A 14,667-nucleotide genomic window follows, 5' to 3' on the forward strand; every position below is an offset into this window, starting at 1 on the left:
CGGGGGCCGGACACAGCCACACATCCCCTTAGGCCACAAGGTCATACATAACCTGTGACCTCAGGGGCGTCACGGCTGTTCAGGGTCAGGTTTAGGGAGAGAAATGCAACTGCCACCTTGCTGGCCTGGGGAGAGCTCAGAAGGTCCTGGCTGGGGTCCAGGGGTCGGCAAACTCATTAGTCACAGAGCCAGATACCAACAGCACGGCGATTGACATTTCTTTGGAGAGCCACATTTTTTAAACTTAAACTTCTTCTAACACCACTTCTTCAACATAGACTCGCCGAGGCGTCACGGGGCAGTTCATCGAGGAAATTCAGCGCAGGGCGCTGTCCCCCGGGCGTTCCTGAGCGGTTTCCTGACGTCATCTTCCGGGACCGTCCCTCCGCCTGAACTGTCTCCCGCTCCACAGGACGACCTCCTGCTGGTCATCAAGGTCAGCGCCAGCCCCGCCTCCCGCTCTGGGCCTCTCCGCCCCGTCCCTGCTCCTTCTCTCCTTCTCGCTGTCGCTGCCGGGAGCAGCAGGTGTGGATGGCTTTGCTGTGTCTCTAACCAGACTGTGAGCCCTGCCCGGGTTTGGGATGCTCAGTGGTTAGAGCGTCAGCCCACGAACTGAAGGGTCAAGGGTTCGATTCCGGCCAAGGGCATGTACCTGGGTTGCAAGTTCAATCCCTGGGCCCGGGTGGGGTGAGTGGGAGAGTCAACCAATTGACGTGGCTTTCTCTCGTCTCTCTTCCCTTCCCTTCCACGCTCTCTAAAATCAATGGAGCCCAGCTGGTGTGGCTCATTGGCTGAGCGTCGACCGAGGAACCAGGAGGTCACGGTTCGATCCCCGGTCAGGGCACAGGCCTGGGTTGCGGGCTCGATCCCCAGTGGGGGGCGTGCAGGAGGCAGCCGGTCCATGATTCTCATCATTCATGTTTCTCTCTCTCCCTTCCTCTCTGACATCTATAATAAAAAGATATTCTTTTTTAAAAAATCCTCCGGTGAGGCTTCACCAAAAAACAGACAGACAGACAGACAGACAGACAGACTGTGAGCGCTGCAGGGCCGGGCCTTCTGGCGAAGCATCTCTGCACCCTGGGCCCGGCGCAGAAAGAGCCGTCACACTGAAATGCTCACACTGGGCTGGCTCTGGAAAGCCTAGGGCCGTGGTCGGCAAACCGTGGCTCGCGAGCCACAGGCGGCTCTTTGGCCCCTTGAGTGTGGCTCTCCCACAAAATACCACGGCCTGGGCAAGTCTATGTTGAAGAAGTGACGTTAGAAGAAGTTTAAGTTTAAAAAATTTGGCTCTCAAAACGAATTTCTATCACTGTGCTGTTGGTATCTGGCTCTGTTGACTCATGAGTTTGCCGACCACGGGCCTAGGGCGTACGCCCGGCGCCTGTACAGTCCCTGGTTCTGTTTGGCCAGCTCTGCAGTGAGCGAGCAGGAGGACACGGGGCCTGGCCTCGGCAGGGCCCTCACGGCGGAGGGGGGGTCAGGGCCAGCCGCCTCCTGACCGGCCCTGCAGGAGGGTAATGGCATTTCCCGCGCACCAGGCCGCGTGGCCCTCCGCCCGCCGCTCACTAACCCACGACCCGGCTCGGCAAAGCCCGACGGCGCGAGGGGCCGCCCGCGCCCCTGGGTGAGGGCCGCTCGGGGAGGAACGTACCTCTTGAGCCAAAGAGCCGTCTGGATGTTCCAGTTATCGAGAAACATCTTGAAGCTGGTGGACCCCTGAAAAGCAGAGCAACGTTCTTCTTGGCCGGACAGAGCGATGACGTTTGCAAGGGGCGCACTAAGGCCCTACGGCGCTAAATATAAGGGGCCGTGGCCGTGACGGGGGTGCCGTGGTTCCGTGCCTGCCCACGGCCCTTCTAACCCCGTGACGGGGCCATCGAGGGAGCACGTGCCTGGGAGGGCACACCCACCAGGTCAGTGGCTCTCACCCTCTTCTCCTGTGTGTGAGCAGTCACGGGGGGCGGGAGGGCGGGAGGGCGGGAATTATCCCCAGAAAGTCCCGGTGGCACAAGCAAAGGACCCGGGCTCCCCGCCGAGGTTGGACGTGCTCTAAGCCAGCTGCTGAGCTCCCTGGCGCCCCGGCCCTGCCCCCACCCCTCCCCGGTGCCTCAGGATGTTGGCCCCGCCTGGCAACCCCGCACGAGTGGGCTGCCACCCTCCTGCCACCTGCAGCCCCTCGCTGAGCTTCTCCCAGGAGCTTCTCAGGTCGGAGGGAGCCTCGGCCCTGGCTCAGTGGAGGAATGTGTATTATACTAAAGATCCTCCAACACGCCCAGGCCCGTGTGGCTCAGTGGACAGAGCATCAGCCTGTGGACTGAAGGGTCCGGGGTTCAATTCCGGTCAAGGGCCCATGCCTGGGTTGTGGGCTCCATCCCCAGGAGGGGGCGTGCAGGAGGCAGCCGATCCATGAGTCTCTCATCACTGATGTTTCTCTCTCTCTCTCCCTCTCTCATCCTCTCTGAAATCAATAAAAATATATATATTTTTTAAAAACCCTTCGGCACCCCCCTTGGCCAGCCCCTCAGAACCCTGAAAGCAAATCATGGCTCTTCGAGTGCCATGTGGCGACACCCTTCTCAGCGAGGCACCAACCTCGATCTGCCGAATCCTCACGTTGGAGATCAGGTCCCAGCGAGCTTCCCCGTGCCTGTCGAAGCCTCTGAACCCGAAGCCGGCGGTGTTGTTAATGGCGTCGGCTGGAGGGAATGAGCAAAGCGGGGTGAAGAGCCTGCGCCCCCACCCACCGTGTCCCCCCAAAGGGCATGCCACCGTCCACATCAGCTCTATCTCTACCAGGGAAAGGGGGTTTATTCCCGTGTCTGTCCAACACCACGGGCCGCGCTCCCGTGTGAGGGTCTCCGAGCCGTTTCCGGGCCGTGTCCTCGTGGTCTGGACGTGAGCCTAAGGCGGCGTCTTCTACGCAGGCAGCCGCGTGCTTCCCATTGGTCTTCCCGGTCTTTCCCTCCCCGCCCCGGGGCACTCTCCCGCCGCACTGGTGCGGGACACACGCCCGCGCACTAACCACTAGTCCCCACGCTGCTCACCTAACGTCCACGCGAAGTAGTACTTGGGTCTGGCCGCCAGGAGAGAGACGTACAGGTACAGGGCCTTGGTCGGCCACGAGGCCGTAGCTCGAAAGTGCTCGTCGATGTTGTGCTCCACGGGGAGCGCGCTCGAGACGGTCAGGTGGACCAGCAGGGAGAGGCCGCAGACCACCAGCTTCTGCACGACGGCCGCCTGCGAGGCGAGACGGGTCACGGCCCAACCCACCCCCTGAGGGGTGTCACCCCCTAACCCACCCCCTCTGTGGGGCGTCACCCCCTAACCCACCCCCTCCGTGGGGCGTCACGGCCTAACCCACCCACCTCTCACCAACTGAGCTACCTGGCCGGGGATTGCAAAATATTTTTAAAGACACAGATGGGTCCATTCAAAACTTGAAAACATTCGGCCCTCGCCGGTTTGGCTCAGTGGGTAGAGCATCGGCCTGCAGACTGAAGAGCCCCGGGTTCGATTCCAGTCAAGGGCACAGGCCCGAGTTGTGGGCTCCATCCCCAGTGTGAGGCGTGCAGGCGGCAGCCGATCCATGATTCTCTCTCATCCTGGATGATTCTATCTCTCTCCCTCTCCCTTCCTCTCTGACATCACTAAAAATGCGTTTTTAAAAAAACCAAACTTGAAAACATTCGTATCTTTAAATGCACAGGACCCCTCCGCCCGCGCGGGGCAGGCCCCGGAGACGCGGGCGCTCACGTTTGGGGACGGTTCCGCTCCCCCGCCGGGTGGCTCCGCTCCGCCGTCCTCGCCCCGCGGCACGTGGTAGGACCTGCCTTCGATGAAGGTGATGTAGTCCTTGTAGGAGCAGAGGGGGCCGGCCAGGATGCCCATGAAGTTGCAGTTGTAGCTCAGGTACTCCAGGAGGCTGGGCATGCGCCTGCGAGGCAGAGACGGCCGCCGTGAGACGGACAGACAGACGGAGCGCTCGGGAGACGCGGCGGGAACCACCGCGCCCGCCGCCCACGCGGAGAGGCCCGGGGCGGCCAGCTGTGCTCACGCTCAGCAGCGGCTCTGAACAAGCGTTTGCGCACGGATCTGTATGGGCAACTGCGCGGGGTTTGTGCAGATGCTTCACAAGAAAACAAACCCCCCAGCACATGGACGGGACCGGGCAGGAGCACCGTCCCCGACCAGCCAATCATCCGCTCATGGAAGGCGTCTGTGGGGCCCGGCCGGGTGGCTCAGGGGCTGAGCCTCGACCTCTGAACCAGGAGGTCAGGGTTCGATTCCCGGTCCGGGCACAGGCCCGGGTTGTGGGCTCCATCCCCAGTGGGGGGCGTGCAGGAGGCAGCCGATCCATGATTCTCTCTCATCGATGTTTCTCTCTCTTTCTCTCTCTCTCCCCCTCTCCCTCCCTCTCTGAAATCAATAAAAATGTATTTTTAAAAAAACAAACAAAAAACAAGCAGAGAGAAAACAGTGGTCCCCGCCCACCTGACACCGGCGGGGCCGCCGCTCACCGGAATCCCTGTCAGGTCTCCTACCATCGTCTACCAGGGGTCCTCAAACTGTTTAAACAGGGGGCCCGTTCACTGTCCCTCAGGCCGTTGGAGGGCCGGACTATAGTTTAAAAAAAACTATGAACAAGTTCCTATGCACACTGCACATATCTTATTTTGAAGTAAAAAAACAAAACGGAAAAACACCCGCATGTGGCCCGCGGGCCGTGGTTTGAGGACGCCTGGTCTACACTGCAGAACGGTTTTAAGACCCTCCCTGCTGCGTGCCGAGGCAGCCCGCCGCCAACCCGCCCCCCCCCCGCCCCCCGCGGCCGCGCACAAAGGGGCGCCTTGTGCGTCCACAACGGCCCCATTGTCGCTGCCAATCACTCAAGGCCCATAGCAACGCCAGCTTGTCCAAGCGCGGCTCCGTCTCACCCCGCCACGCTGCATCGCTCTGCGCGGGGACGGGCGGTAACGCCGGGCCACGAAATCCGCCGAAATCGTTTCTGGCTCAACTGTCCTGTCAAACCAGCGTTTCGGGGACTGCGGTGGGTCCCCGTCATTCGCTGTTAAAACGAGAACCACGCGCGATTACGGTCTCTCCACCGACGACACCACACGAGTCCTCTCCTCCCGTGAGTCTTCGCTCGGCGTGAGCTGTGTGACCCCGGCCGGCTCCTCCGGCTCCGCAGCCCGAGGTGCTGACAGTGCCCCGGGGCCGGGCTGTCCTGTGCCCCAGGGTGCTCAGCAGCCGCTGCGCCTCCGCCCGTTCGATGCCAGCGGCACCACCCCCTCCACGTGCCACGGCAGAAACGTCTCCAGACATCGCCACGTGCCTGCTGGGGCCACAGTCGCCCCCAGGGATGACCTGCTAAGCAGGTGACAGGACCGAGTGATGAACCAGGCCCCGTTCTTCCTCACGGAGCTCACGCTTGGGTCGGGAGGGGAGCAATCAGAGCGAACGTCTACCCTCAGACAAGGCTACCTCCGGGGAGAAGCAAGGCGGCCAGGGCTCAGGGTGGTGCAGGGGAGGGAGGTGAGCTCCTGACGGAGAGCGAGGCCCTGCACCGAGCTGAGCGAGGGAGGGCGGCGGCTACAGGCGCTTTCCCGGCCTTACGCGCAGGGGTCGGAAGTTTCTTAGTTGATTCTCCATTCTCGACTCGCCGGAGGATTTGTGTCAGGGGAGGGATGATATAGGTCAAAACACATTAAAAGGATCTCTGGCACCTGGCCAGTGTGGCTCAGTGGTTGAGGAGATCAGGGTTCAGGGCACATGCCCCGATTTTGGCTCAGTCCCCGGTAGGGAGTGTGCAGCAGGCAGCCGATCAGCGAGTCTCTCTCATCAGTGATCATTGATGTTTCCATCTCTCTGTCCCTCTCCCTTTCTCTCTGAAATCCATCAAAATAAACATAAAATCTTAAACAAGGATCTCCGCCTCCGGGGTGGAGAGGACCCCCCAGGGCAGGAGAGAGCCTGGAGCCCGGCGGGGGAGCTGTTACAGCAGACGCCATAGGAAACGGCGCTGGGCTGGGGGACCTCAGCGGGAAAGGTGAAGGGTCAGCCAGGTTAGAGAGGGTAAAGTTCAAGGTCAGCCTGGAGGTGGATTTCACAGAGATGGTTCACGGGTCTCGCTGACATGGATTTGCAGTAAGAAAAAGGGAGTCTGCCTGAGTTTTTGCCCTAAGTCGCTAGTGAGAAATGGCACCCTGATTTTTAATTTGGGGTAACCAAGTCAACATGAGTCCAATCAGCAAGAGGGGACGTCTTTCCACTCTGCTTCCTCCCACTGTTCGGACAGTGGGGAGCGGAGTCTACCCGGGGCTGGGTGTCCGCCAGGTGGCTGCGGAGAGACAGACGGAATGGGACCCGGGTATCCCCGCTCAGTGGCTCCCGAGACAGACCGAGGCCTCGCAGAGATCACAGGACCCGGATCAGGTGGGCCTCTCCTCCGCCGAGTGCACTCAAGCGCACGCTGACCGACGTCTACGTCGAACTATAGAGGACATCAGGCCGGACGTTTTAAAGGAGGGGCGCTATCAGGAGACATCCCCCGGGATCGGAGGTGAGCGCTCAGGGCAGATCTGTCTGCTCTCTCAAGCGCCGTCTCCTCCTCGGGCGGCCGTGCGCCTGTGAGTTCTGGATCTCCAGGGCACACGTGCTTCAGGAGTCTTCCTTTGTGTAAAACACGCGTTCGCTCTCCAATCAGATGAAATCAAGAAAGACCCTTCCCCAAAGCCAGCTCTTCCTGAAACTCGCCCACAGAGCGCCCATCACAAAGGACGCAGGAGTCAATCCCAACCAGTTCCTCAGAGAGAGACGAGAGCATCGGACCGGTTCTTCACTATCGGGAAGCATGGCCTCCGTGCGCCCGCGTGCTAACACAGCGCCCCCTCCCCAGCGCCTGCGTCCAGCCAGCGGCCTGCACAGGGCAGCTCAACGCTTACGCGTCATCACGACAGGGCAGGCATGAGGACCAGCGCTCGCCCGGCTTCAGGGGTCTCATGGGGGGGAGGGGAGAGTTGGCAGATGGCCTCACGGAACCAGGAGGTGCGTGCTGTGTGGCGATACAGTCACGGGACTGTGGAGCCCGGGGAGGGATGCCTCACCGAGGCCGGCGGGACTCGGTGGCAGGGGTGTGCACGGGGAGGATGCTGGGTTTTCATGAAGGAAGTACCTCCAGCAGGACAAGCCGGCCGTGGCCAGGTGAGAAGTGTGTGTCCCGGGCAGAGACAGCGTGAAGCAGGCGGGACACAATTAAGAGGCACGCACCTGACAGCCAAGTCCCTCTGTGACGGAGTCAGGTCCTCGTCCTTCCGGAACATCCCTGAGACACAGAGACAGGCACTCTCATCAGCTGCGATTTCTCCAAAGAGAGGAACGGTGCTTTTCCCGTTCACACGCTCATCCCTTTTCTCATCTGGAGTTCACGCTACCATCCCAACTGAGGTATAATTGGCCCCTTTCTCGCTCATTACAACAGCACAAGCTCCATCTTGTCCAAGGCCCGTGGCGGAATCCAGCACGTCTAGCACTGTATGAGGTGAGCGCACACCTCGGGGGACTAACGTGGCTCTCCTTTAGAGGGAATCATTACTGCGTTAAGAAATCCCCCAAAGCTAACGTATTTCACCGTAAGAGCTCTGACTTCTCAGAAGGGGCATGGACATGTTTCTGTTGCTGGACGGCTTACGTGGCCAACCGCAGGGCTACGGGCGGACTGACTTCCTTACCCCCACGCGACTCTAACGAATGGGAATGACTCTCGACCACCTTCTCCCGCTCACCTGCCCCCCAAACAGAAGGATGTTATTACGATTACACGTCAACCTACTAGATCCGAAACCCAATTTAAAGGCCAAAGGAGGACTACATTAAGAGGCTAACAACACGTTTAAAAAATATTTGTAGCCCGGTGGGTGTGGCTCAGGGGTTGAGCATTGACCTATGAACCAAAAGGTCACGGTTCGATTCCCCGTCAGGACACATGCCCGGGTTGCAGTCTCCATCCCCAGTGTGGGGCGTGCAGGAGGCAGCCGATCCGTGATTCTCTCTCATCATGGATGTTTCTCTCTCTCTCCCTCTCCCTTCCTCTCTGAAACCAATAAACATATATTTTTAAAAAGCATATATTTATAGGTCTTCCCCAGCAGGGAGCACAGGATGGGTGACACACACAGAGGGGCTAACACCCACCCGAGAAGCTCCCGAGGCCACTGCAAAGGGCTAACCTAGCCAGGGTGCCCCCCCCACCTCCAACTCTTAGGGCTCAGAGCCACGACTGAGCATTTCTTATGGCAGTGGTCGGCAAACTCATCAGTCCACAGAGCCAAATATCAACAGTACGACGATTGAAATTTCTTTGGAGAGCCAAATTTTTTAAACTTAAACTTCTTCTAACGCCACTTCTTCAACATAGACTCGCCCAGGCCGTGGTGTTTTGTGGAAGAGCCACACTCAAGGGGCCAAAGAGCCGCATGTGGCTCGCGAGCCGCGGTTTGCCGACCACTGTCCTATGGCAAGCGATCCATTGGATGAAGATGAAAATGTGAACCTGTACGTTCTTATACTAAAAACAAGTGTGTGTGCGTATAAGGGAGAGAGGGCAGGGGGAAAACATTCAAATTTTAATACAAATGTAGCACGGAGGGGAAGCAGAAACGAATAAAACTTTATTTAGGCCAAATATCTACTTGCTTTACATTCTAAATTGCCTCTGATGTGGGTCATAGGACGGAATCGCACCATTTTACTTTGCTTTTGTCACTGAACTGAACGCAAAACTGAGATAAAAATACTGAAGGAAAACACGCCGACGTTACTAACCCTCGGCAGAGCTCGGGATTCACTCCCCGCCCCCTTACCGCCACCCCTTTCTCATAAAGAGCAGAAAGGGAGGGTCCTACCTCAAGCAACAGATGAACTGAATACGATTTCTCTCGGGGACGCAAAGTTAATTTCTGAATTCTTACCGTCGTGGATCTCATACGCCAAGCTGGTGATCTTCTGGGTGATTATCATCATCGGGCTGTGACGAAATAAAGGATAAAATACGTTACAAGGGTGTATTTAAAATAACAGTTATGACACAGGAAAAAGAGTTTATTTTGCTTATACGACTACAAAATCGTGAATGTTTTTTTTAACATAAATAAAGACCTCCAGGGAATTTCAGCGAGAGAACTGGGGGCTGCTGTGTTTGGGAGGTGCAGGCGAGAGGGACGCTGGGCCTCGGTTTACAGAGCATCCGGGACGCGCTCGTCCACGAAACGAGGTCGCGTGGGAGCAGGGCTGCCGCCTCCATCACGTGGGAGCCGCGTGGAGCTGGGCCCGGGGGGAGGGGACCGCGCAGGCTGGAGACCGCCCGCCCGCCTGTGACCGAGCGCTCTCTCTGAGTCCCCGCGGCGGCCGCCCAGGGCTGTGCTCCCAGGTGGAAGGGGAGCTGCCGGGAGAAGGGGCGTGGGCACCGCCTGGAAGGCGTCTGGGTAAGAAATGCAGAATAAAACAGGACGGAAACAGGGGAGAGAGAAGGAGGCTGCCCACCTCCCTGTCCCGGGAGCCAGGCCCCAGGGGTGGCCCGTCAAAGACGCCCAGAGGCAGCGCCCGGGCACTCTCTCGGGGAAGGAAGACGTGAGCATCACGCCGCCGGGAGGAAATGGCTCTGGTTTCCATTTCACCATCTCTCACGGAATGGGTCACTTGGAACGGAAAAATAAATCCCTTTGGGAAAGCCGGCAGGGTACATGTTTGCCCTCCAACTGTCCCCCGGCAGCCAGACAGAAGGCCGAGAACGCGTCGCCATGGCTGGTGTAGTCATCGCTTTGGGATTTCAGTCAAACCAGGAAGCCCTGCTGGCCCGCAGGCAGGACGTGGGCCGCCCCGGCAGGTCCCGGGAAGGACTTCAGCCCGGAGACGCAGGAGGCCTCGGACCCCAGCCCGCGGGTCCCGCCCTCCCTCCTCTTCCTGCCCCTGCTCAGACCGGAGACTGGTCGGCGGCCACCGTCCAGAGACGTCTGGTCCCTGCCAGGAGGTCCTGGGCACTTGGCTCTTGGTGTTTGGTTCTGCCCACAACGTCCATGAAGACTGGTCCACGCTGACCCGACTACCTGACCCACCCACCTGACGCCAGAGCCGTGACCGCCAGGCTGGAGGGGGGGGCGGGTATGACGGCAATGCAGCCACAGCACGACTGCTGGGCCAATAACATGATGGGATTTGGTTAGGTGTCAATCCTGTAGACCAGTGGTCGGCAAACCGCGGCTCGCGAGCCACATGCGGCTCTCTGGCCCCTTGAGTGTGGCTCTTCCACAAACTACCACGGCCTGGGCGAGTCTATTTTGAAGAAGTGGCGTCAGAAGAAGTTTAAGTTTAAAAAATTTGGCTCTCAAAAGAAATGTCCATCGTTGTCCTGCTGGTATCTGGCTCTGTTGACTGATGAGTTTGCCGACCACTGCTGTAGACCGAAGAGTAGACATAAACGTGACGGCTGTCTGAACCCGAGAATGCTGTCTAAGTGTGGACGTTCGGGCAGGACCAAAGACCACTCACTGACCCTGGAGACACGTGGAGAAGCCCGCCAATGCGGCTCAGCCCAGGAACCAAGAGGTCGCCGGTTCGATTCCCGGTCAGGGCACGAGCCTGGATTCTGAGCTCGACCCCCCAGTAGGGGGCGTGCAGGAGGCAGCTGACCCTTGATTCTCTCTCTTCATTGATGTTTCTATCTCCCTCTCCCTTCCTCTCTGAAATCAATAAAAAAATGTAAAAATAACTAACTAAATAAATAAAATATCCCTCAGTTCTAAATTCTAATTCTCATGTCACCTTCAAACACAATGAAAATGACTGATAAAATAAAATTCGATTTATTTTATCAACCGAGTGACATACTGTCCTGCCAGGTGCCACCAGGGCGGGCCAAAGGAGGGTTAGAGCTGTTTGTAAGGAAATAGAACGAGACTGGCTACGCAGCCACACGGGAATGAACGCCCGGTGTCTCGTCCTCACCGCGGTCACCCTCCTGCTCCCCCCGCCCCGGGCCAGAGGCTCCACACGCAGCCGTGCTCCGCGCACGCCCTCTGCCCGCGAGCACCCGCCCGCCTCCCGTCTCATCTCAGCCGCGGCGTGTTTCCTTCCGAGGACGTGCACATCACCGCCGTTTCATGTCTCAGACGACACTGCCTGCTCTAAGATCTGCTTGTCCTCTCAGGACGTCTCTAAGGTACGGAACTAACCGTCTTTCCCGCCACGGCATCGCCTGGCACCACAGCGCCCTAAATAAACAGCTCCCAGCACCAGGCCCACCGATCTCCTCGGCGTGACGACCTGCCCCTCCCCCTGCCCACTGGCCACACTCCCTCCTGCGGCTCTTCGGCCTGAAAGCGCTCCCACTCAGCTCTGGAATGATCTGCTCACGTCCCGTGGCCACACTGCGCGCCCTCACAGTGGGCCGGGCTCGCGGTGCTGACGGGTGTACAGCCACCTCCCCCTCTCTCTCCTCTGTGCGCCCAGCAGCCCTGAGCTCTCCCTGCGGCTGGGCGTGAGCGGCAGGCCGCGGCCTCTGGTCCAGCCGTCCCGGGGCGGGCGGGGCGGGCGGGGCGGGGCGGGGCGTGAGGATAAAGCACCTCGGACCCCGGTCTAGGGAGCGGCCGCAGGAGCAGGTGGCGGAGAGAAGGGAGAAGCGCGGAGGAGAAGGCAGCGAGGGGAGCGCAGCGAGTGAGAGCCCAGGAAGGTGCCAGCGGGGACTGGACAGAGCCCGCACCGACCGCACGACCAGGGACAGCACCGCGAGGGCAGCGGGACAGACCCACCCCGTGCGCAGGACCCCCGTGCGGAGGGGGCGCTTCTAAGCGGGCAGTTCCCCCGGAACATGGATTGGCTTTTCCTGACGGCACCTGTTGGTCACGAACACCTGTTCCTGCGACCATCAGAGCGACTGCACAATCACTTCCCTTACGCCTCTACCGACACACTCACACACACACACACACACGTGCGCACGCACACACACACACACACACACACACACCACGCACACAGAGTAAGTCTCCCTCGCCGCGTGCACGTGAGACGCCCGGTGAAAGAGCTGCCGGTGACCCCTCAGCAGAGCCTGGCCTCACTCCCGGGCTCTCGTCCCTGGGCGACGGCCCCCCTACACAAAGCGGGGTGCTTACTCAGTTCCCCCGGCTTCCGCAGCCCACGTTGGGGGGCTGTTCCATTGACCTGCATTAGGACCGAGTCAGGATCCTCTCTGCTGCAACACACTCAACGCTTCTAAATGCCGAGAGACTCCATTAAGGGGGAGCCTGCCTCTAGGGGGCTTTTCTCTCCTGTGTCCGAGAGAGAGAGAGAGAGAGAGAGAGAGAGAGAGAGAGAGAGAGAGAGAGAGAGAGAGAGGCGGGGGGGGGTGGCCCTCCAACTGAGTTCTGCCAGGATGGTCCCCTTCAGCCAATTTGTCCGTCTAATACATATCAGCCCACTGATAATGGGCAAATGTTTTTCCTAATGGACAAAAATTACACAGCATACTTAGAGTTTTATATAACTTAACGTTAGGTATGACTTCGCTCTCTGGAAGGCAATGGAAAACTTATCTCCAGGGAGGATCTTTAAAAATGCCCGGTTCAGCGCTTATTTCTCGTAACACAAGTGACGTCCAAAGCGGTGATCTGCGCTGCGTGCAGCCCCGCGCACGGTCAGGCCTCCTCTGTCGGCTTCCCCCGAGGTGCGCCTTTGCTGGAGTTCCCACTGAGTCAGCGCCTCTGCGCGGGCGTCCCGGGGCCGCGGCGACAGGACCAGCCCTCCCTGCTCTCGGGAAGTTACATCCTACGCGGCGCTGATTCTTCTAAATGGACACACTGGTTCCTCCTGCCCTGACGTATGATGACACGTGGCGTCTCTTCTGCAGGTTCACGAGGGTGCTCGTGGGGCCCCATCTACCGAGGGTCCCGCTCGCACGCTCGTCTCCCCGGGGACCTGGGACCCGTAAGCCCGGGGGCAGCCCCGGCCGCCGTCCCTGAGCCCCAGGTGCATCTCAGGCCCAGTCCACACGCTGCCCAGGCGCCGGGCCGCGCTCTCCGGGCCGCGCTCTCCGCGTGTGCAGCCAGGGTGCTTTGGCGCGGCTGTTTGTTCTTTGGAACGCAATCTCCTTGCGTCCGAGCCCATGTGTAAACCCTGCTTAATGAAAGTGGGATCCATCTTAATCTCGTTAAGGAGAAAAGAACGTTCCCCGCTCACGCTCCCGGCCCCCGGGGGCTGCCCGCTGCGCTCACACGCCTTGGCTCCGTCTCGGCTGTTGGACAATTTCTTTCCGGGACGCCAGGACTTGTTTCGTGTCATTGTTTTGCACGTGGGTTGTCCTCCAATGGGATTTCCGGTCGTTACTTATCCTGTCCGGTGACTCGGGACGGACTTAAAGGCGGGTCTTCGTGTCCCGTTCGATAGAGCGTCGTCGGCTCGGAGACGCTGGAGGCTCCCCGGCAGCGCCCCGCCCACAGAGCCAGCGGCGCCCCTTACAGAGGCCAGTCCTCGGGGACGTGGCCTGCGCTGGCCTCCCCACAGGCACGCGGTGGGTTTGTTACGGGCAAGGAGGACCACAGAGGGACGAGGGCCCCTGGGCAGGAACTAGCCGAGGTCGCCCCACCACTCAGCGGGGCCCGGGGCGGAAGGACGGAGAACATTCCTGCGGAGCGAGAGGCAGGAGGCGAGAGCCACGCCCCAGGGTGGTCTCTGGGAGACCAGGCGGAATGCGTTCGCCCAGCACCCTGGTCCGAAGGAAGCCCGAGGACGCTGAGAGGCACGGGCAGGCCGCCAGAGCGCATGCAGAAGCTGCCGAGGGGCCGCGCGGAAGGGACCCAGGGAGCACAGAGAGGGAGAGAGGGGGGCGAGGGGGCGGGCGAGGGGGGGCTGGTGGGCAACGGCTGGAAACGGCTGCAGAGATTTCTACCGGAATTGGGAACCGCTTTCAATGTCAGATGCCACGGGACAAGCGTGGTGGCCGCGTGTTTAGACTCGCTCACGCCCGTGGGGAGAGGAGAGGCTGCGTGATGACTTTTGTAACACGACAGAAGACCGCGTTACAAGGACATTTCCAAATTCGTAACGGGCTTTCCAGCTGACAGGTTCAGTAACAGCTTTTCAGGTGAGCTACTAAATGCAACTATATTTTGTCCTTTAACCAACATGTTAGAATAGAAAAGAAAAGAAAAACAGGCTACTAAATCAAAGTGTTCATCTTACCCTGAAAAATCAGCAGAATATTGTCCATAATCAAAGATATAGACTCTAGTAATTTGGCACACTATGAGGTATCCCAAAGCAAACACAAAACAATATCTGGAAAACAAAAATAAGCTAGATTAGTGAAAATAAAAGGTTCATTCTGTTCAAGAACACATTTCAGTACTTCGTTAACTATGTGACAGGGTTCGAAGCTTCACTATCACTAGATCCACTGCCCGGGAGCTTTCTTCAGTGAATTCTGAAAACGCCACCCGTTCCTCTCCCGGGCGCTGGAGCTCGGCACCACCACCATTCGATGGCCGCCTCGCCCGCTTTTTCCTCCCGAAAGGCCTCCCTGCACCCGGCCGTGGGTCTGAAAGTCATGCTCGAGAGCACCAAGCTGTGACTCGCTCTACGTATTCCTCCTTCTTTCTAGAAACCGGTATTTAG

At 59.1% G+C, this 14,667-nt stretch overlaps 1 protein-coding gene across 1 annotated transcript in view; it reads right to left on the reverse strand.

Annotated features, from left to right (window-relative positions):
- The window catches only part of MBOAT2 (membrane bound O-acyltransferase domain containing 2), a 53,231-nt gene that overhangs the window by 4,205 nt on the left and 34,359 nt on the right, over nt 1–14,667 (reverse strand). Inside the window, exons 4-10 of the mRNA XM_054727999.1 lie at nt 14,236–14,331; nt 8,973–9,028; nt 7,273–7,327; nt 3,757–3,937; nt 3,048–3,240; nt 2,596–2,699; nt 1,655–1,719 (exon numbers count right to left, since the gene is read on the reverse strand). Coding sequence (XP_054583974.1) covers nt 1,655–1,719; nt 2,596–2,699; nt 3,048–3,240; nt 3,757–3,937; nt 7,273–7,327; nt 8,973–9,028; nt 14,236–14,331 — 750 coding nt within the window. The remainder of the gene's footprint in view (nt 1–1,654; nt 1,720–2,595; nt 2,700–3,047; nt 3,241–3,756; nt 3,938–7,272; nt 7,328–8,972; nt 9,029–14,235; nt 14,332–14,667) is intronic.

This window comes from Eptesicus fuscus, chromosome 16, assembly GCF_027574615.1.
Source record: "Eptesicus fuscus isolate TK198812 chromosome 16, DD_ASM_mEF_20220401, whole genome shotgun sequence".
Classification (NCBI taxonomy): Eukaryota; Metazoa; Chordata; class Mammalia; order Chiroptera; family Vespertilionidae; genus Eptesicus; species Eptesicus fuscus.